This window comes from Pipistrellus kuhlii, unplaced genomic scaffold (assembly GCF_014108245.1).
Source record: "Pipistrellus kuhlii isolate mPipKuh1 unplaced genomic scaffold, mPipKuh1.p scaffold_m20_p_9, whole genome shotgun sequence".
NCBI lineage: Eukaryota > Metazoa > Chordata > Mammalia > Chiroptera > Vespertilionidae > Pipistrellus > Pipistrellus kuhlii.
In genome coordinates this window covers 24,133,374-24,157,126 of record NW_023425595.1, presented here as the reverse complement: position 1 = coordinate 24,157,126, position 23,753 = coordinate 24,133,374, and the positions used below count along the sequence as shown (strand labels likewise).

The window sequence follows — 23,753 nt, the reverse complement described above, 5'->3', positions numbered from 1 at the left end:
GTGGTTTATAAAATGTGAAATTATCACACTAGAGGAAAAAGGGTTTTACAGATGAAAACCATATTAAACTCTTTCTGGAGGAAGGAAGGATTTTTGTTACTATATCTGGTAATGAAATTCCATCTTTTGATGTTTCTATCTCCACCACAATATTAACAAGATTTGTACTTTAGTGCTTAACTAGTGAGTAATATTTTTCTTATTAGTTATTACCTCCTATTTCTTTTAGCAATGTGAAAAAAAGAAATGAACAAAAATAAAATCATTCACATGGGAAGTATGTGGGTAAATATAAGACTTTTTCTCATTTAAAAAAATCTTTAAAAAAATTGACTATTTACAGCAGGAGAACAGATAAAGAGAAGAATATTATATGGATAGCCTTAAAAAAGAAGGAAATTCTGATACATGCTATCATATGGATAAAGCTTGAAGATATCACACTAAGCAAAATAAGCCAGTTACAAAAGGACAAATATTATATGATTCCATTTATATGAGGTGTATAGAATAGGGAAATTCATGGAGGAAGAAAGTAGAAGAGTGGTGGCCGATGGCTGGGAAGGAGGTATGGGGAAGTATTGTTTATTGGGTACACTGTTAGTTCAGGGTGATAGACAGTTTTGGAAATGGAAAGTGGTAATGACTGCTCCACAGTGTGAATGCTCTTAATGCCACTGAACTGTACACTTAAAAATAGTTAAAATGGTAAATTTCACATTATGTATATTTTACCATAAAGAAAAATATCCAAAAAATGGGGGTATCTAGGAAGGTAACTGAACTTTTGCCCTGTTCCCAACTCTCAACTTCTTACTATTAGCTAAGTATGCCCTCTCCCTACCTAAGTCTGGACTCCAGATAAATAAGAAATGGTTAGGAAAAACAAAACAGTGCATACATATAAAAAAGATAACTACTTAATGCAAAAATAATAAAAATGTCAAAAATGCAGCATAGGATAATATGCATGTAAAAATAAAATGTACAATAGTAGTACAAAGGATGGTAGTAGGGGCTAGGGGAATGGAATATATAATTTTAAATGAGCACACAGTCAGAATGGTCAGAAGCTAGGATGAAGGTTATGAACTATAGAAACAGCAATATATTTAGGAGATATTTCTGGGATAAAATAGGCAATGACTGACTGGATGAAGATACTGGATAAAGGCTTATTCTTCACTGAGTCTTAACTAATTCTAGCAAACAGAAATTAATTCATAAACCCTTATATCTCTTCCACTGGACTAATCATATGGTATTATTACTGTATTACTTCAATTTTACAACAACATTATATTACTGTGTCTATTTCCCCCATTAAACCACAGAATCTTTAAGCATTCCCTTTTGGGTCCCTCACAGTTCAATGCATATAGTAGGCACTCAATGTTCACTCGTTGGGTAAATGTAAAATAAACGGACTTACATTTTGCTTTTTCTTCTCCTGAACCAGAGCTACATAGCGCAAGGCAATCTTGGTCAGAGTTGTGGCAAGGGAGGCAGCAACAAAGAAATCTCCATCCAGCAGGAATCCTCTCAGGGGAGGTCTGCAAAGCAATCAGGGAAAATGAAATCCAACAACTTCTTAACAGCATGCAGCTTTGGCATGATTCAAATAAGGCTATTTAACACTCTCGCTGCCATCCTTCAGTGTTAAGAATCTCAACTAGCTCCCTTCTTAGCTCTCAGAATGAAGCTAAAGGAAAAAGAAAAAGAAAATAACATGAATTTAAACCTATCTTTAAATGATACAAGAAGCAGCTGAATACAAAGAGAAAATGGGGAAGGTTGTATGTACTCGAACTAATGAGCTATGTTCAAATCCCAGCTTATCTACAGTACTTATTTATTTACTAATTCACCGTTTGGGGTGGATTACAAACTCATTCAAGGTTCAAATCCTTATTCTATAAAATGGGACAGTAATGTACTTAATGGGTTGCTGTGAAGATTATATGAGGCAAACTACATAGCACAATGCCCAGCATGTAATAAGCAATCATTAAAATTTTAGGCATTAATTTCATCATCTTCACTATAAAACTAGAGAGTAAAATGAGGAAATCATCAAAATTTTATTCCATCAGTTAAAAGTAAAAAAATTTCCAAAATGTTTTCTAAAAGTTACCTCAACTTAGTATTTTCTGTATGAGTAAAATAATTTTAAGCAGAACACAGTTAATTCTATGAAAATACTTATAAAAAGCAGAGGATTAAAACCATCAACATGATTCCTGAAAGAAAGAACTTAAGTATCCTTTACCTTTCAAGTATCTTAAATGGCAAAGATTTCCATGTTGGTCACAAAAGTGAGAGAAAAGAAATCACTTGAGTGTTTTATACACAAGAGTAATGAAAACAGCAGAGCTGGCTGAGCCTACCGGTAAGTGCTGCAAATTACCTTTCTTCCTCTTTCTTGGTGGGTCTAGAACTGCTAAGAGCACTCTGAGTTGCATAGGTGCCCATCTCAGTTACCAATTTCTGAACTGGCCCCACATTTATTTCTTCTTCAGGTTTTAATTCACCAGCTTCCTTTTTTATTTCTGATTCTACAATTGGGATCTAAAAATAAATTGGAAACATCAATAGCAAGCAAAATCACATTTAAATATTCAATCATTTCCATAGAGAAGGCATTTCCCTAATGGGATGTTTGGAACTTGAAACTCTCTATTTTCTTCCCTTCTCATAATATTGTAGTAAGAAGACAGGGGCTTTGTGATTAGATGCCTCTTCCTTGTTGTAATGGTTTTGGGTAAATTAATTAAATGACTTAAGAGCCTTAGGTACTTAATCTGCTAAATGCAAATCTTAATTCTTTCCCCACAAGTCACTTAGTAAGAAAATGCTTAGGACAGTGTCTAAGACAAAATAAATACTCTTTTTCAAAAAAAAATATATTTTATTGATTTTTTTCAGAGAGGAAGAGAGAGGCATAGAGAGTTAGAAACATTGATCAGCTGCCTCTTGCACACTCCCCACTGGGGATGTGCCCGCAACCAAAGTACATGCTTTTCACCGGAATCGAACCTGGGACCTTTCAGTCCGCAGGCAGATGCTCTATCCACTGAGCCAAACCGGTTTTGGCCAAAATAAATACTCTTATAATTCTCCATCCTTCCCTAATTAAAAGAGCCTTCATCTTCATAAAATAAAATAAATCTGCCCTAGCCACTTTGGTTAAGTGGATAAAGCATCAATCTGCAGATTGAGGGGTCCCGGGTTCAATTCTGGTCAAGGGCACATGTCTAGGTTGTGGGCTCAATCCCCAGTTGGGAAGAATATAGCAGGCAGCCGATCTATGATTATCTCTCATTATTGATGTTTCTATCTCTATCACTCCCTCCTTCTTTCTCTCTGAAATCAATAAAAAAAATATATTTAAAAAATTAAAATTAATCTTAGTTTTACAAAATAACTTCATTGACTACTTTCTTTTTTTTTAATTTTTTTTATTGATTTTTTTTATTTTTTATTTTTTTATTGATTTTGTACAGAGAGGAAGGGAGAGAGATAGAGAGATAGAAACATCGATGAGAGAGAGTCATCGATCAGCTGCCTCCTGCACAACCCCCGCTGGGAATATGCCCGCAACCAAGGTACATGCCCCTGACCAGAATCGAACCTGGGACCCTTCAGTCTCCAAGCCGACGCTCTATCCATTGAGCCAAACCAGTTTTGGCTCAACTACTTTCTTAAAAGCACGCAAATGGCTACTATGAATGTATTCCTTAATATCAGCCCCGTTTAATTTAAGAACTGTAAGAGTCTTCAATTATTATCCATCAATTCCTTTATTTTAAAATAACCTGATATACAATCAGGTTAAAGAACTTATATCTAAGGTCTCAGAGCTAAATATTGGCTGAAGCAAGATTGGAACCCAGGTGTTCTAAAAAGCACTGTTCTTTCTATTTGCTCATATGGTTTTTTGAATGAGAAAATACTGCCAGTTTTAGTACATAAATACTATAAAGTCCGCCCTGTTCTTAAAATATTTGCATTCTTCTTTTAGAACACATGGACTAAAGCAGAGTTTTACAAGTCTTTTTCTAAAATATAGAACCTTCTGTTCAAATAAAATCTTTCCTGGAAGAGTAAATAATACAGATAAAGCAATAGGTGTTACAGCACAACACAGGGGAGGGGAAACCCCCAAATTTCCCACAGCTCTCAAGGTTTAATTATGTGGGTAGTTAAAAAATATTTTTCAGTGTTCATTAGTCCAGATAAAAACGGCACATACAAGTCAGATTGAAAACACCACATACAAGTCAGAATGAAAAAGAAAAAAAAAAAGTCAGAAGGACTAAAGTAAAAATCACCAAATAAAACAGCATTTACTATAAAAGTAAAACATACCTCTCCCAGAGATCTTCGGACTTCAGTCATCACACTCTGAATGTCTTCTTTGGTACTACAGTATTCTCCCAGGATCCACAATGCTCCTCGGTAAATCCTAAAGCAAGAATAAAAGTTCTGAAACACTGATTTGTTAACGAATCTTGAAGCAATTTTTCTTTGTGAATTTAAGCTCAAGAAAACAAGATTCTATACTTCCAAGGGATCATGAATGACATTTTAAGAAATATAACAAAGATACTAAGTTTCTTTAATTCTCTCAGAAATCACAAGCACTAAAAGAAAAATAAGTGCCCTCATCTATCATTAGTAGGAAAATCTTAAGACTGGTAAACCAGTAGTAAAAATAAGATACCCAAATGTTTCCCAGGGAGATGATATCTTCCATTTACAACAGAGTTAAGGTAAAAGTTTATCTTATCACTTACTACTATAAAAATTTGTTCTTTTTAATGTAAAAAGTACTTTTTATTTGTAGTCATTGAAAAGTACAGGCAGGATGCTGACAAGAACAATGAACAAGGAAGGAGTAAAAAAGGATCAGTAACGACAACAAAAAAGCAACAATTTTCTAATTAAAAATGTTAAAATAAAGTCTTTAGTCATTATTTCCCTAAGATTTTCATTAAATTCACTTTTTAAAAAATCCTAGAAACTGAAAAATTCTAGAGATCATGGCTGCCAAAAGCAAAACTTTGATTTTTTTCCCTCACAAAGAAAGCAAATCTTTCTCACTTCCACAATTGTCAATCCACTTTCAATCAGAAAACAACTTTGTAATGGCCCCTTATTTCCACCTGTGCAGATATAATGCAAGTCTGTTATAGTCTATCAGATGCTTTATATCAAACAAAATTTGATGACAAAGTACTTTCTCATTAGTAAGGGCCATCTGAAGAAAAACATCCTTCACGTCAATAAATAATAAAGGGAATATAAATAATAATGATATCTAAAAAGTAATACTTTTAAAAAATATGTTCTTAGTCACTTTAGGATTCACAGTGTTTTAAAGAAAATAAGGATAAAGAAATCTAGATAAATCACCACAACTATAAAAAATAAATAAAAATAAGCCACAGATTATGGATCTACCAAGGGTGGGTATAAGGTAATATTTATTGTCATTCTTATTTTTGTCTTGATTGTTGTATCATCTTTCCAGTCTTATATTTTATATCAACTGGCTCTTTAAAGACAGATATTGGTAAAATGCTTACTCGACTTCACATTTAATCAGATTTTAAACCTACTTGACAGATTTAATAGCATGAAAGACTTCAAGCATCTTCTCAACAATAAGCATTCTCAGGTTATCAAAGCGCTGAATGGCTTCACGAACAAACTCCAAGACATCAGCAGCTGCTGCTTCGTTACTGTCACTAAGAAATTCCATTAACTAGGAAAAATAAGGAAAAGGGATTAACAATTTAAACTTACCGTTTAATTACCTTAAGCAATTTTTAGTAAGGTTTAAGTAAATTAAATGTGCAAAGTATGTATTAATAACTTTCAAATGTATAACAAACTGCAAGTTGAGAGATAAGCACCATTAATGTAAACAGTCACGAACTTCTGTTTTATGTGCAGCAAAAATTAATTGAATCCTCCTACATTGTAACTAAAAGTAAAATCATTTTGGGGAAAAAAAAAATTCAGAGCTCAAAGGCAAAATTTCAAATTACAATAACATACCTCATTAATCTGACAGGAGAGAAAACATTTCTTCTATAACTGAATCCTTCAACTTCAAGAGGTAAGACTTTGAAAGAAATACTTACTTGCCCTACTAGATGACATATATATGTGTGTGTGTGTGTGTGTGTGTGTGTGTGTGTGTGTGTATGTATATATAAGTATATATTAAAAATTATACTTCAGGTAACTATAACAAACATCAATTATAATCATATATGGAGATATTTTTGTTACTGTTATTTGTTGTTGTTTTGATGAAGAGAAAAAAGTCAAAGTCCTTATTCCTCTGAGTTTAAGAGTTAGTATTTAACTATTGAATAGAATTCTTGAAATTCTTTTAGTGAATTTCAAAAGTAAGGTACTCAGAATCACATACCACAGGAATAACATTTGCAGCCATATCTGGAAATCGGACAGAACAGGAATGCAATGTCCGCACAAGGAGTTGTCTGTATTTGTCAGTATCTTCATGCTCAGACACGTTATTTGTTTTAATCACTTCTTTCTTCAGGACAATAACCAGCTATCAAACAAAGTAAAAATAAGCAAGAATTACAACATGTATGGCCTCAGAGATTACAAACTGCTGTCAGTTTTGTCTTACCTCTTCAACATTTCTAGAAGAGACAAGATCCAGTGCTAACTGCAGAGTTTTCTTGCGTACTTCTAAGTCTGGTGTGCTCAATACTCTTAGGATGTCCATAACTAGATCCTGAAAAATAACAAAAAATCCAGAATTTACAACAATATTTCTAGTCATAAGAAGAAAATCTTAACAGAAGAATGGAGGGTACAGTTCATCACCTTAATTCTTTGATCAACAATAAGATCACTCGTGGTGGAAGAACCAGGTATTTTTGGTCTCTTGAAAGGATGCAATATGAAATATACACTATCACATAAGATGTATTCAAACTGAAAATGTTTACTCTGACTCTATCAAATTTCAGATCAAATTTGAGAATTTATAAGAAATACAGAGGTCTAAGGAACAAGCTAAATGACACCACCAGACTCCAAGCACTGAAGCTAATAAAGATGGCAAGGCTTGAAAATTATCTCAATTTGAAAAATATTTTATTTAAGATTTCTCTTTTAAACAATATTTACCTGTAGTACTCGTTCATGAGCAGGATGCTCTTTTAACTCGACCAATCGATCCAGAACTATGAGCTTTACATTGTTGTCACTCTCCTTAATAATTAAATCAATGTAACACTGAGCAGCAGCCTATGTAAAAAAGAAATACATTTAAGAACATTTCTTTAACATAGAATCTGAAAATAAGAAAACAAATCCCAAGAAGCCAAAATATATTCACTACTTCCACATTAAAAGTTTATGCATTTTTTCCCAAAGGAATATGTCCTTCTATTCCCTAAATTCTAATAAATCTCATTGTTTTTCAAGTTTACAAAGATTAAAAGCATCAGAAGTTAAAAGGATAAAAAGGGACTGCTATAGGCTACTTATTAACCAAAAACTAAAGGTTGATATTAAGGAACAAGGGAGAAAAAAAGCAAATTAACAATCTCCAAAATTATAGCTACTAAGCACTTTTTACTTTAGGAGCACTTGCATTATATTGCAGAAAAATCAAGAATATTAACCCTTTGCACTCCGCTGTCCCCTCTTAGGGGACATCGGAATTCTAGCATATCACTCGGATGTCCCCTCTCAGGGGACATTGCAGTTTATTAGTGATTACAGGGAATTGAGTTAATTCAACGCACGTTTTCGCCGTTAGCGTCGAGTAGCTGGTAGCCAATGTCCAGAATGGTTCGGAGTGCAAAGGGTTAAGATGACCCTGAGTTATGAAAAGCAGAGGAGCAAAACTCCAAGAGCTCCCAATGATCTAGAACAGTGGTCGGCAAACTCATTAGTCAACAAAGCCAAATATCAACAGTACAATTGAAATTTCTTTTGAGAGCCAAATTTTTTAAACTCAAACTTCTTCTAACACCACTTCTTCAAAATAGACTTGCCCAGGCTGTGGTATTTTGTGGAAGAGCCACACTCAAGGGGCCAAAGAGCTGCATTTGGCTCGTGAGCCACAGTTTGCTGTCCACGGATCTAGAACAATTTGATCAACAAGATAAATGAAAACATAATATTGGATTATACTCCATGCAGTAAAATGTCCTTACAGACATAAAGAAGAAGGAAAGGACAGACAGAGGAAGGAGAAGAGGCAGCTCTTCCTTGCAGAATTCCAACTAGTAAATGCAGAAAGAGGGAAATAGAAAATCACCATTAAAATACCAGTAATAACTGGTGTAGAAAAGGTCCATTAATGGATGCTAAAATTAGTTGGTGCAAGGTTGAAAAAGAAATAAACTATATGCACAGTTTCAAAGTATCTTTCCATGATATTATTAATTGTGAAAGAAAAAAATCATAATTTAACAGGAAATCTGGCAGCTACCACCATAACTGATTAATGAAGGTTAACACCACCATTAATAAGATATATCAACATCATGTACTCCTTTCTGATACTGAGAAGGGAGCATCACTTCTGTGGCATTCTCCCCACAAAATGTATAGCCTCGCCATAATAATGAGAAAACACAAGACAAACCCAAATTGAGGGATATTTTACAAAATAACTCAATACTTTTCAAAAATTTCAAGATCATGAAAAACAAGGACGGGCTGAGGAACTGTAAGGGACTGGGGAGACTAACATATGACAATTAAGTGTAATGTAGGAGCCTGGACTAGACCCTGGGAAAGAAAAAGCGCATTAGTCTATAGTTTAGATAAAAATATTGTTCCAATTGCAATTTCTTGGTTTTGATAAATTATACAATTATTATATAAAACATGAACATTACGGAAAGCTGGATGAAAGGTAATGGGAACTTTGTCCTATTTTTGCAACTTCTCTGTAAGTTTTAAACAATTTTAACATAAAGAGTCTGTTAGCCAAAACCAGTTTGGCTCAGTGGATTGACCGTCGGCCTGTGGACTGAAAGGTCCCAGGTTCGATTCCGGTCAAGGGCATGTGCATTGGTTGCGGGCACATCCCGATAGGGGTGTGCAGGAGGCAGCTGGTCAATGTTTCTCTCTCATCAATGTTTCTAACTCTCTATCCCTCTCCCTTCCTCTGTAAAAAACCAATAAAATATATTTTTAAAAAAAGTCCTTTAATAATTTAAATTATTGGTGTATAAAGCAGTAAATTCTCCTATTTATACAATATGGCTTTCTAGAATAATTCATTCTCTGAATATAGTAGGGATTCCTTATATAGTCTTGATATAATAAACCAAAGAAGAGAAAGATAATATTCCATTACTGAACATACTTACTGGAACCTTTTTTAGGACCCATCCTTTAGGATCCAGAATTCAATCTCCCAGATCTAAGTTTCAGTGTAAAATATGGGGAGATAGCTTAAAACACCAGAACCATTCTCCTGAAACTAGAAATATTGGTATTTTCTATCTCTCGTTCTCTCCATGTATTTATGTATGAAATCAGGAAGGGAGAAGGAAAGTCAGATTACATAAGTAATCAAATAATTTCTTATATGAAATTTATAGCTATTATCTCTATGTCATGCCATGCTATGTAACCACATAGTAAACTTCAATGTCACTAAATCATAAGCGACAAGACAGAGTGCCTATAATCTAACTGGCACCAAAATAAATAATCAGTACCTTGATTGCAGTCGGTGCACTGGAGAGAGTCACTAAAGTTCCAGCGGCTTCATATTTTACAGCAGGACTGGATGACTGTAATAAGTTATAGATGCAGCGAATAAAACGAGCCCTTTCTGACGGATTAGCATGACAGACCTGGAGAAGAAAGCATTTAGGTTTCAACTAACTTCATAGACAGTTAATTTCAAATATATTTTTTAAAATAATCCATGCTTATGGGATGCTAGTTTTCTTAACTTGAAAGCTAAGTATAGTCTTATCAAGACATCTGAAGATGAAAACCAACTTGGGATGAGACATTGTGTCTATCTATATTAATAAAAGTGTAATATGCTAATTAGACCGACAGCAGAACAAGCTTCAGACAACCTTCCGGACAAAGCCATGGCTGTGAGGATTGAGGCAAGCCACTACCAAGGGCTGAGCCCCTTGCATGAATTTCATTTCATGCATTGGGCCTTTCTCCAGTATATATATATATATATATATATATATATATATATATATATATATATGTGTGTGTGTGTGTGTGTGTGTGTGTGTGTGTGTGTGTGTGTGTGTGTGTGTGTGTGTATACAGAAGCCTAAGAGACTGGCCAACAGGGATTGGACTGAAACTAGCAGTCCAACATCCTCCGAGATATCCCCAATTGCAAGAGGGCACAGGCCAGGCCACAGGACTCCACCAGTGCACAAATCTGTGTACTGGGCCTCTAGTTAAAATGTATTATCCTAACAATTAAAGAGCTTTCTGGAAAGACTATTTTACCTTATCTTAAACTGTTCAAGTTTACTTTACCCATCATTGATCAGTCTTACCTTATAAATTAGCTCAACAATAACCAACTGAAGAATGTCTCCAAATGTCTGAACTTGATCAATACAAGTACTTAGGTAATCCAAAGCTCGATCCTAAAAAAATAAGAACATATTTATCAAACTCCACCTCATTTAATTAAAGGACTTAATGCAACTTACAAAAACATACACAACTAAATAGAAAGCAAATGAGGAAATCAGGGCAAAGAAAAATTAACTAATGAAAAAATGAAAGTTAAAATATAAATATAAGTCATAAAATCAAATATATGTTCTAGAAATGGGTCACAAATCTTGGGTCTGAATTTTCTTGCAGTTTAACCAAGGAGAAAAATACTATGTATTCAGGGTATATGATTCAGGGATTTATACAATCAAAATAAACCAGCTACTTTGGAGTATAGTTCTTCCTATTTCTGAGATCAATAAGAAAAATCTCATCAATTCTCATATATCAAACACTGATATAGAGAACTATGGCCTCAACAATATCTCTACAGTAAAAGTATCAACAAATTTTATCGAACTATTTTGGATTATATCTCTTCATGTAGGTATCACCAAAAACATATCACTAAATCAACTCTACATGAGGATGAAACATTGTGACCTAAATAAGTAGCTTTCTTATAGTTTTATTTACGAAGATAAAACAGCAATAACTAAATTTCAGAGAAATAGACGACTGTATTTTTTAATCTTCATGCATATTTCCCACGTTTTGATAAATACTGGATAGCAAAAATTCCAAGATTAGATGCCACCAAGATGTGCAAAGTCACTGCTAGCCACGAGCAGATCCATAGACTTTAACCACCAGCAGAGCTGGATGTAGACTTGATATTCACTCATGAAATCTAAAGTCTATAAGAACACACCCCTCTTTCACAGACATGGCTCAGGGTGGATCTTATACAAAGCTACTGTTTTCTTTGTTAAACAATTTTAGATCTACACCAAGAGAAGGAAAAAGACATCAAAGCCCCAAAGTAAAAGACCACAAAATATGACCATAATTTCAATCTGGAAAACCTGTGGTTGTTGTTAAATGTTTACTTTGAAAAAGAATATATATAAGCAATATTCCAGAGAAGGAAAACCACTGTATTTTTATACAAATTAAATTCAAAAATCTAAAAAAATAAAAATATACAAATTACATACTACAAATAAAATTACTGTCTAAAAACAGGATTAGGCCTATGTAATAGTTGTTTTTTTTTTTTGTTTTTTTTTTAATGTTTTTACTGATTTCAGAGAGAGGAAGGGAGAGAGAGATAGAAATATCAATGGTGAGACAGAATCATTGATGGGCTGCCTCCTGCCCACCCTTACTGGGGATTGAGCCCATAACCCAAGTATGTGTCCTAACTGGGGAAGAGAACTGTGATCTGGTTCATGTGTTGACACTTAACCACTGAACCACATCAGCTGGGCTGAAATACTCTTTTTTTTTTTAAATCCTCATCCTAGGATATTTTTCACTGATTTTCAGAGAGAGTAGAAGAGAGAGGGAAAGACAGAGAGAAATATCAACGTGAGAGAAACACATCGATTGGTTGCCTCCTGCATGCACCCCGACCAAGGTCTCTGGCCAGGATGGAGCCTGCAAACGAGGTACATGACCTTGACTGGAATGGAATCTGGGACACTGGCTTATTAAAAACTATTCCCTAACTTTAAGAATTATTCACTACCATTTTTGTTACAATGATACCCCTCCCCACTTCCTCTCCTCCCATATTATTTTGAAGCAAATATCAGACTACTTATCATTTCTTTTGTAAATAGAGGGTATCCCCAAACAGGGCTGGGCTATAATACTTCTAATTCTCACTTAAGTACAGTTATAAAAGTTATTTTTTTTTAAGTACTTACCTGATCTGCATGAATTAGCATCATAAACGCATTCCTTTTGCAACTTGCATCCTTCTCATTCACCAGAAAATCATGTATCAGTTCAGGGGCATCAGGTATAAGATGTTCAAAATTTCTTGAAATAAAACAAGTAATATCCATGTTTAATAAAATCCTACTTTATTATTTTACAACTCTATGAACACTACCAAAATTAATCTTTATCAAACTTTGTAACAATATCATTGTTTTGCTTTTTAAAACTTTAAATCAATTAGAAAATTGTGGGTAGGAATCACAAGCTTACATCTTCATTTATTAATGTATCAAATTATTCTTTCATAGTTCAATACAGAAAAAGCTAATTTATTTAGCATGTAATCTGTCAACTGACTATCTCAAGTAATTGCTTTTCATATACTTTAGGAATAAAATATTAATGCTCATGATGACATCTTCAAGATACTTAAAGATCATTCTTTAAGAATTATCAGAGAAAAAAAAGGATCCCTTGAATTTTATTAGTTATACACTATATTTATTAACTTATTTACTTACTGATTTCTTATTTTGGAAAAATTTAAGTATTTCTAACGGAATAATAAACACTGGCTTATTAAAAGCTATTAGCTAACTTCAAGAATTATTCATTCACAACCATTTTTGTTACACAGATACCCCTCCCCACTTCCTCACCTTCCATATTATTTTGAAGCAAATCCCAGACCACTTATAATTTCTTTTGTAAATCAAGGGTGTCAAAAATGTACACATACTTTGTACAATTAGAAAGGCAGTATTTATTAAAATACATTTCATTTTCAAAGTGTAATAGAATCAGCTGTTAAAATGTATATGTACACATTTTTTTGAATACCCTGGTTTGTTTTCTAAAATTAAGAATTCCTTCTTTGTAAAACTAATCATAATACCCTTATCAGATCTTAAAATTTTAACAATTCCTTAATATCATCATATAGCTAGTGTTTAAATTTCCAATTGTCTTAATGGCATAATTTTTGTGCATGCATTGGTAGTTTAAATACTGAAATTTGTGTAGTCTGTATGGTAGCTTTCAAGAAACTCTACATTAATAACCACAATACCACTTTCCCTAACAGATAACCAAATCTAACATAACAGTAAAAGAACTGTAAAATTATATAATAATCAACTATTAAAGTACAAAGATATTTATAAAAATTACATCTACTTCTAATGGATTGACTTCTAATGGAATGAAACCAGTGATTATAAAAACCAAGCATTCTAGCTTCATCTAACTGGTTCTTTGAATGTTTTTAAAGTTCAAAATCTTCAGCTTTCTAATAAGAGGAATTAGTTGAGAATTACAGTCCTTCCTAAAAAAGTTCCCTCCTTAAGGCCTCTAAGGAAGGGTAAAAAGACCCACATTCCACAAAAAGAGAATTCTAAAACAGTCAAAAAGCCTTTAAGAGCTAAGTTAATAAATTAAGTGGGCTGGAGTAATACAACTGAGAAAGACAGGCATTGTCATAAATTCGAAAATGTACAACCTGTTTAAAAGGGGGCTACTTATCACTGAATTTCAGCCGATTGCTGTCATACAGAAACTAAGACCCAGTGTTGCCAGATCTTTTGACTTCTCATGTTGACAACTTAATGATAATAAGGGGAAGAAATCTTATTTAGGCCAAATGAAATACATATGCAAGCTACATACAATATGTAAGAAACCACTTTGGAACCTCTAATGTAAAAGAAGAAACACCTCACAGAACTAGGCCAAAGGAGTACCTTTATTTACCTATAGATAGTATAGATGGCCAAAACAGCATTTCTTCTAACATAGCTGTGACGATGCTCCAAACATGCACGAATAGCTGGCATTAAAGGTTCTAACAATTCTGCTTCTTTCAATTTGCAAAGAAAACGAAGAGTGGATCCTCGAATAAATTCATTAGGATGCTGAAGATCCTGATATAAAAATTTAAATAGAAAGTGTTGACTTCCAGAATTAAAAATAATATATTAACGCAAAAATTTCCAAGAAAAAAATCAGTAAATAGGTTTGAGAAAGACCTAGATTATCACATCATTTTCATCAGTGAAAGCAATTTTTGTCACATCAACTATCTTATATTCTATGTCACTGTTTTTATTAACAACACATAAAAATGCATAGGAAACGCCTGCAAAAAGTAACAATAAAACTTTTTACAGTAACTCCTTACAACTTCAGTTCCTAACAAGTAAAATAAAGCCCCTCTACCAGTTTTACAATTATCTAAAATCAAAGTATTATTCACAGATAATTATGGTTTAGTTTACCTTTCTATATGCATCACATACAAGGATCATTTCATGTAAAAGTCTCCCATCTGGAGTGGTTTTGGGAACAATTTCCCAAAATACCAGCAATAGTTTTTTGATGGTGTGATCCTGAAGAGGCAGCACAAAACGAATGATGGTCATCAGAAGTCCAGGAAGCTTTTCACCATTCAGAATCATAATGATGACTTTCTTCAAAGCTTCAGTCTTTGACTTCACATCTCCTTTTTCTGATTTAAAAAAATTTAAGTAAAACATAATTATTTCAACAGAAAATTTCTTAGATAATTTCAAAAGCAATTAACAAAGTAAAACCATTTTCTCGCTTTATCAGCAACAATGGTAGTAAAGGCACAAACCTAAATAACAAGGGTTCTCAATCTGGGAATGCCACAAACAAGCTATATGACTTTACCCAGGTGATTTATCTGTGATTCTTTACACATAATATGAAGGCACTGGATTATATCTCCGGTCCCTAACCAGTGGAATTAATGCAGAGACCATAAGTGTATAGGTATATTAAATAATGTATGTCTCAAACATGCAAGCAGCTATTTTTCACAATGTAAATATGTGCCATTAAGAGCTTCTGAATTCAAAGTAGTTTTTAGTCTGTATATATTTTGTCAACCAAAGTTACAGCCATTATTGAGGGAAGGAGGGATCACTGACATGTTGGTGGTACTCAAACTCAAAAAGATTGGGAACTAAAGACTACATTAACCCCAAGATCCCATCATATTCTTACAGACTATAAAACTTTAGAATCTTAAAGGAATAACCTAAAAATTGAAAAAAAATTAAAATGTACTAGATTAGTAGCTACTGTTTAGAATTAAGGATAACACATTTAAGATAAGGTGCTAGGTTATTGTTACTTAGCCTAAAAAAATATTCACTATAAAGTAATTTATGTAAAACCATTTATAAATTTATAGCATTATCTTTGAATACTAAAGAATTTATGGTACATCTTTTGGATCCAATATGACAAGCACATTGATACAATTGTTTTGATCATAAAAATAAACAAGTATCTAGAAGGACAAAGAGGGAAGACAAAGCTACTTAATAATCCTGAGTTATCATGAGCAAAAAACAAAACAAAAAATAAATTTCTAATACTTAGAGCAGTTCTTTGCTGTTGCCAAAGAGACAGAAACTACAGTTGGTAGAGTTATAGAAAGGATTTAAGCTTTGAAAGAACTGTACTAAGTGAAACAAAAGTTCATTCTAGTCCCCAAAGGCTAAGTATTTAATCTTAGCTTGGTATGATATTTAAACATGTTGCAGAATAGAGATTATCCTCAGGTATTTGAACTGAAAACTAAGTGAAGGTTATTGATATATTTATCCCACAAGAGTCGATATTTTTGTTTAAAACTGACTAAATTCTCGTACATCTCTCCCTGTTTCAGAGTATTATATCTCCTGCCTTATGTGAATAAATGTTGACATGTGCTATATCAAGTCAAGAAATAAATGTTGGAGGATGGAGTGTCAATCTGGGCAAACTTTGAGTTGTTAAGTCTGTGAAGAGGACAAAAACAAAGCACCAGGAGAGATGTCAGAAGCCGATAACTATATCCATGAAAATAAGACAGACTAGGCAGAATTCTAAGTGGCCAAAGTTGTATTGACAATACAGGTTTTCCTCTCTGTCACAAATCTTCCTTTCTGAGAAAAATAAAATAAAAATTAAAATCTACACCATTTATATTTGAAGCCTCCTCAACACCAATTTCCAATTATTTTAACAATTCAAATTGAGTAGGGGGATGCTTTTATCCACATCTTCAAAATTTTCAAAACTTTATGATCACTACCAAAATATATGGAAACTTTGAAATATCAATTGAATTCACCAAAATATTACTGCATACTCCAGAGAAAGTACAGCCATCAGAGCACATATCTAGTGAGTGATTAAAGAAAAGTGTAGGTAAAGCAACTAAGTATTTCACCAAACAAAAAGTATTTGTTACTCAAATTGGAAACTTCTAAACTTTTTCTCATCTCAACTCTTTTGGTTAGAGGGTAATCAAGGCAGCTGCAATTAAAAAGGGTATTGTTTACAATTAAGGACAGGTTTTGTTCTTTACCTTTCTAGATATAACCTTAAATATTTTGGGAGTCTAAAAATAAAGTTTATTCATTAATTTTCATCCCATTCTACTATGTAAGTATGAAAACACACACACACACATACACACACACACACACAGCTTTTGTATATAAAGGTATCAGTTTAAATGCCATTAAATAGGGTTTTTTTTTCTTGTCCAAAAATAGACCTCAATAGAAACCTAATAAGTGAACTAAAATCAGGAAGTATTCCATTACTATTTATTAAGAAATAAGAATACACAAAATATTGTCTTCTTTCAAACTGCAAATTATCTTCCTAAAAGTTACCTTCAAGACCTGAAGGATAATTTTCACTCTATTTTAAACAGTCGCTATCAGTTTAAGTTAAACTTATTTTTAGTAGTTCAATTAAACAAGATTCATTATTTTGAAATGTGGGTTACTTAAAAATTTTTTCTTTACAGAATTACAAAAAGGAGACAGGGTGTACACATTTAAAATTCAGAAATATAGTTCTTGTTTTCTCTTTTGTATGTTTTAAAAATGAAAAGTTTAAACCTTTCTAGAAAATACATGTGTATTCTGCTGAAACTGGTTTGGCTCAATGAATAGAGCGTCGGCTTGGGGACTGAAGTGACCCGGGTTCGATTCCGGTCAAGGGCATGTACCTTGGTTGCGGGCATATCCCCAGTAGGGGGTGTGCAAGAGGCAGCTGATCGATGACTCTCTCTCATCGATGTTTCTAACTCTCTCTCTCTCTCTCCCTTCCTCTCTGTACAAAATCAATAAAATATATTTTTAAAAAAATACATGTGTATTCTTATTCTTGTGTTGACTTCATTTGGTCAACAGGTGAAAACAAAGTTCTTTTGGTTTTACAAGCTAAGTAATATGAAGTTACATGCACAAAGGAACTAAGACATTCAAATACACACTTTCAACCTGTTTGTTACCTACAGAGAATTGTCAGATTTATTAAAGCATCATATATTAAACCACACAAGCCATTATATTATTTTTAGAAATATCTAACTAAATTATTACATTTCTTTAGCTTTACTAACTTGGACTGGGATGTTTTATTTCCAAAAAACCAGTACGTCTAAAGGTAACAAAAGTTTTCATTTTAAATAAGACAAAAGGTCTATTGAAGAGATCCTAGAAAACGCTTAGGCAAAAATTACGCATGTCTAATTACAAAGAAACCTGAAGTGCAAATGAGCTTTTCATTTCCAAAATACCATCGAAGTTTACCTAGATCATTTTTTAAGCTAATCTCCGATGGAGGTTCCGAATCCATTGGCACGTTAATTAACGTATAGCACACATTCTCAGCAGCCGTCATGGTTGGTTTCCAGTGATTGTCAACCCTGGAGACAAGACTTGAGGATAAAAGATGCCAGACAAATCTAGGAAAACAAACACAAGGATAGGATATCATTACAAGTAGAAAAATAAAAGCACAATCAGTAACTACCGTGAACTTCACTGTCTAAAGTTCATTCAGTTTAGCTTATGAGCTTTGAAGGATCAGAAGGGCTGGGTCCATCCATATTGGGTCCCACAAAAACAGAGCCTACTGTTTAACACCTGTCATTTTCGACCTAAAGGGGTATTTTTCCACCCCCCACAACCCCGCGGTCCCCAGGTTTAGAACGCGGTCCCGCAGACCTCGGGCCCACCGTCCAGGGACAGAGCCGGGCCCCGCCCCGCCAGGGAGGGCACAGAAGGGATTTCACGTCGCAGACACTCCGATCGGCTCCCATTCACAGACCCCGAGCGCCATCCCTCGGCTAAAACCTTCGGGTGTTTCATCGCGTTTAACGGTGGGACCCGACGCTGCCTCCGTGGGTCCCTCTATCCGTGCGCTGCACCCCACCTCCTTTCTCCGTCCCCTTCTTCCGGCAAAGCAAGCCCCAGCCTGGAACGGCGAGCCCGCGGCGGTGCGGGTGGGAGGGAGGGGACCCCTGGCCGGTGCGCAGGCCGGGACCGGGCGTCCGGCCCCGGGCTGCCCAGACCCCTCGCCGGGCCTGGACACAGCGGCCTAGCCTCTCCTCTTCCGCCTCTACCTAGAGGGAGCCCGTTCCCCCGACTCTCCCCGGCCCGCCCCGCCTTTTGGGATTAGGGGGCTCGTGGCCCGCTACCTGGCTCTTGGGGGCAGCAGCTGGGGCAACCGCGGGACCGTCTACCAGGGATCCAACCCCCAGCAGCAGCGGCGGCTCCGCGGAGTCCTTGGCTGACGTGGAAGGGGGTGGGAAGACGGCCCGGGCTCCAGCCACCTCGCGCCTACGGCGGCCCAGAGAGGACACGCCACGCCGTCCTGCGGCTGCGCGCGTCAGGCACTCCAACTTTCCCTTCCCTCGTTCATGGTCGGTGTAGGCCGCAAAAAGGACTCGAAAACACGTATTTATTGTTTCCCCTACACGCCTGAATGAAGCGCTGTGGCCATTTAAACGCTATTTAGGATTTGTTTCTTATTCCAGGCATTGAAACAGCCAAGGAAGTTTGGAGAGGGGCGGACACACACACTTGACACGGGGCTGTTGTGTGTCCAGTGGAAAAGAGCACAAGATTGGGAGCTGGAAACCCTTTTCTAGTTCACCCACTAATAAACTGGGAAAATAACGAAATATTATTATTCGGGTCAGTAACTTAAGTTCTTCTAATAAGGGATACTGTGTTATGTGAAGATCCATTTCGGTTCTTAATATCTGAATCTTTGTCTCTGCATTTAGGCTGGAGTTGCTAGACATCAGAATCACACGTGTGATTTCTGGTCTTTTTTTTTTTTTTATTTTTTTTTAGTTACGGTCCCTTTCATGATCTTTTCTGAACACTCAGTAAATTACAAATTTTTTAATGTATAAATGGGTTGACAGCCATTGTTTTAAAGGCTTTTACCTATCTCCAAAGACCTCATTTATGCAGTTATAGCAAGCCATAGCAAGTGCTGTATCCTTGCCCCTCTCAAAAAGGGTTTTCTGGTTAATTACCAAGTTTAAAAAAAAATGAAGTCTGAAGCAATATATTGTGAATACAAAGAGGTCTGAAAAAACCTGCCCTTATTGACAGGTAACCTCAGTTTGGAAGTTAGAACGTAGAGTGCTTCAACTATCTAGAACGCAATTTTGATATTTCCTCGGAACCATCAAGCAAAAAATGTTGAGCACCCAAAATATATCACAAAAATCCCATTTAAGGTCTGCACTTAAAATTATCTTAGTATTTTCTCCTCAAACCCTGTGCATTAATTTTTAATTATTTTAAAAAAATATTTTTTATTGATTTCAGAGAGGAAGGTAGAGAGATAGAAACATCAATGAGAATCATTGATTGGCTGCCTCCTGCACGCCCCACACTGGGGATGGAGCCTGCCACCCTGGCATATGTCCTTGACCGGAACCGAACCCAGGACCATTCAGTCCACAAGCTGACGATCTATCCACGGAGCCAAACTGGCTAGAGCTGCATTAATTTTTTAAAAAACTGTTTTGAGATCACTGTAGAGTGACATACAGAAATCCCATGTACTTTCCATCTGGTTTCTTCCAGTGATATAATACCTTGTCTAATAATAGTAAAATAACAAATCCTGGAAATTGATATCCATACAGGTCACTAGTTTTGTTGTTGTTAATCCTCACCTGAGGGAATTTTTTCCCCATTGATTTTTAGAGAGTGGAAGAAAGGGGAGGGGTGCAAAACACCACATTGATTGCCTCCAGCACATGTCCTGGTCCAACCCTTTCGTTGCATAAGCCCACACTTTAACCACTGGGCCACACTGGCTAGGGCATGTTTCACCAGTTTTACATGCACTCATTTATGTATTTAGTTACCATGTTTAGATTCATGTGATCACCAAATCAAGATAAGGTACAATTCTATTTCAAGAATCATTCCTATCCTTTTATAATCACAGCTACTTCCCTGTATAACCCCTGGCAATTACCGTATTTTTCGGACCATAAGACGCTCCGGACCATAAGACGCACCAGTTTTTAGAGAAGGGAAATGAAGAAAAAAAGATTCTGAAACAAATAGTGTCCTAAAATATTTTATGTGCATTAAAACCCAACATCACAGTCATAAACACATGTAATCAACCCTGTAAACAGCAGCATTTAGAACCATTTTAGAGCCGGGCAAGCACACAGAGACCACACAGAGCCAGGCAAGTAAAAAAACTTTTTTTTTAAAGTATATGTGTAGGCTATATTTGGACCATAAGACGCAGGGACTTTTCCCCCCCACTTCTGGGGGGAAAAAAGTGAGTCTTATGGTCCGAAAAATACGGTACTAACCTGTTCTTCATTCTATAATTTTGTTATATCAAGGATGTAATATTAATCATACCTACTTCAGTTGTCCTGGAGACTCCATTGTATTACAGATTTACCATGGACTAAATTAAGTAAAATTAAATATGAAAAAAGGCCAAGAAAGTAATGTTCTAGAAAACCTTATTTAAGGTCTGCACATAAAATTGTCATAGGAAGTTTTATATATTTATTGTTGTATATATTTAACTACAGGTTGTTGAGCAGAACTTTACCATACCCTAATTCTACCTGATTTATTTTTTAAAAATATGCTTGTATTGAATTTTAGAGAAAGAGGAAGATAGAGATAGGACAGGTTTTGTTCTTTGCCTTTATAGTTATAACTTTAAGTATTTTGGGGGTCTAATAATTAGTTTATTCATTAATTTTTATCCCATTCTACTATGTAAGTATGAACACACAGAGCTTTTATATATTAGGGTATCAGTTTAAATGCCATAAAACAGGGTTTCTTTTTCCTTCTCTAAAAATAGGCCTCAATAGAAACCTTTAATAAGTGAACAAAAATCAGTATTCCATAACTACATATTAAGAGAATACACAAGTAAAATATTGTCTCGCCGAAATTGGTTTGGCTCAGTGGATAGAGCGTCAGCCTGCAGACTGAAGGGTCCCAGGTTCGATTCCAGTCAAGGGCATGTACCTTGGTTGTGGGCACATCCCCAGTGGGGGGTGTGCAAGAGGCAGCTGGTCGATGTTTCTGTATCATTGATGTTTCTAACTCTCTATCCCTCTCCCTTCCTCTCTGTAAAAAATCAATAAAGTATATTTTTAAAAAATATTGTCTCCTTTCAAACTGAAAACTATTGATGAGAGAGGAACATCATTGATCAGAATCAAGCTAAAAACTCCAGCATGTGCCCTCTGTCTCAAACCAGTGACCTCTTGGTTCCTGGGTCAACACTCAACCCAAACCCAGCCAGGCTCTTCCTGACTTGTAACATGCATTTTTGTTTGGGGACTTATTTTTACTCTAGCATGTAATTACATCATTTTGAATGCTTTTTAAAATATAATTTATTTGCGCAAGGACCTTGTCATATGTCAAGAATCATAAAAATTTACATGTCTAGGAAATTAAGGCCTAGGAAAAAAGGGAATTATCCCAAATTGCAAAATGGCCAAACACTGCAAAAGCTGGGACTAGAACCTGGATCCTGCCACCAATTTTATTGACTCTTATTTTTAACCACACCAGTTCTTCAAAGATGCACATATAGATGCTTAATAAATTCCATGTGAATTGAATATTATCTGTTTACATAGAAAGTGACAGTTTCTATGTAAAGACATTAGGAATTATAATTAACAGAGAGCAAATGGAATAGCTGCTGCTGGTCCCCATGGGCCCCGAGTGGGACTGTGGCGGGTTGGAGGTGTAGGAGATCGAGTGGCACCAGGCCAAGGCTGGTGCAAGCAGTGAACCCATCACCTCACAAATGGTGACCAGCAGTGGCGGTGGGGGGCATAGCCACTACCCAGCAACTCATGGGCGCCCAGCACCTGAGCACAAGGACTTCTCCAGCACACAAGTCCTGGAGGAGTGAGGGAACTGAGGGAGCTGGGCGGGGGACTGTGATCTTTCACCGGCTACTTGGGGTCGGCGAGGTTCGGTGAGAATGTGGGGTATCTGCCAAGCTCACTCTCACTCCCTCCCCCTGCTACCCTTCCCCAGGATGCCAGAACTTGTGTGCTGGGGAAGCTGTGTTCAGGTGCTGGACGCCAACAAGGAGCCTACCCCACACCTGTGTGGCCTCTTCTGGGTGAGCCAAGCCACTGCCACCAGGACTGGTCAGGCTCCTCATGGGTTCGCGCATGAACTGGTCTGGGAGAGAGCATGCTGCCCACTCGGCTTCTGTGCAGTAGAATTATGCGCCTCAGCCTGCAGTGTCTAGCCACCCTCAACGCATCTCCATGTGGGAACATGGGTGCTGTGACTCAGGTGGAGGGGGACCTTTGGGTCAGGCCTAGGGGCCACACCTGTGCATGAATTTTGTACACCTGGCCTCTAGTCATTGATGTTTCTCTCTCTTCCTCTCTAAAATCAATAAAAATATTAAAAAAACAAAAAAGTTTTGGGCAACCTAGAACAAAATTAAACTACCATTTAATAAATTGTTTAATATACAAGATATTTTCAGATAAAATCTCTGATTTAACCTTCAAAATAATTCTCCAAAGTTTTTTTTTAAATCCTCACCTGAGGATATTTTTTCCATTGATTTTTAGAGAGAGCAGGAGGGAAGACAGAGAGAGAAACATCGATGTGAGAGATACATCAATTGGTTGCTTCTAAGCTGGGAATTGAACTGCAACCAAGGTATACATCCTAGACCAGGAATGGAACTTGTGACCCTTTGGTCTGAGGGCCATCATTCTAACCACTGAGAAAAACTGCTCAGGGCCAAAGTATTTTCTTAATTAGGGCTAAATAACTTGTCCAAAGCCAATAGCAGCTAATAAGTAAAATTAAGTCTAAAGTCCAAGTTGCCTCCAAAAAGATATGAATCTTAAAAGATAAAAATTGTTTTGCAGTATTATATCTTGCTATATAGCTCACAGGATAATGAAAGGCAAACTAAAGATCATGCGCCAGA

The 23,753-nt window shown here is 35.8% G+C and overlaps 1 protein-coding gene across 1 annotated transcript in view; it reads right to left on the bottom strand.

Annotated features, from left to right (window-relative positions):
• The window catches only part of COPB1 (COPI coat complex subunit beta 1), a 29,289-nt gene extending 10,196 nt beyond the window's left edge, over positions 1 to 19,093 (bottom strand). The window contains exons 1-14 of the mRNA XM_036426583.2: positions 18,958 to 19,093; positions 18,068 to 18,222; positions 14,723 to 14,952; positions 14,199 to 14,368; positions 12,434 to 12,548; positions 10,556 to 10,648; positions 9,735 to 9,872; positions 7,177 to 7,296; positions 6,671 to 6,778; positions 6,443 to 6,589; positions 5,622 to 5,767; positions 4,369 to 4,465; positions 2,408 to 2,568; positions 1,433 to 1,553 (exon numbers count right to left, since the gene is read on the bottom strand). Coding sequence (XP_036282476.1) covers positions 1,433 to 1,553; positions 2,408 to 2,568; positions 4,369 to 4,465; positions 5,622 to 5,767; positions 6,443 to 6,589; positions 6,671 to 6,778; positions 7,177 to 7,296; positions 9,735 to 9,872; positions 10,556 to 10,648; positions 12,434 to 12,548; positions 14,199 to 14,368; positions 14,723 to 14,952; positions 18,068 to 18,158 — 1,737 coding nt within the window. The 5' untranslated portion in view covers positions 18,159 to 18,222; positions 18,958 to 19,093. The remainder of the gene's footprint in view (positions 1 to 1,432; positions 1,554 to 2,407; positions 2,569 to 4,368; positions 4,466 to 5,621; positions 5,768 to 6,442; positions 6,590 to 6,670; positions 6,779 to 7,176; positions 7,297 to 9,734; positions 9,873 to 10,555; positions 10,649 to 12,433; positions 12,549 to 14,198; positions 14,369 to 14,722; positions 14,953 to 18,067; positions 18,223 to 18,957) is intronic.
• Positions 19,094 to 23,753: the final 4,660 nt, after the last annotated feature.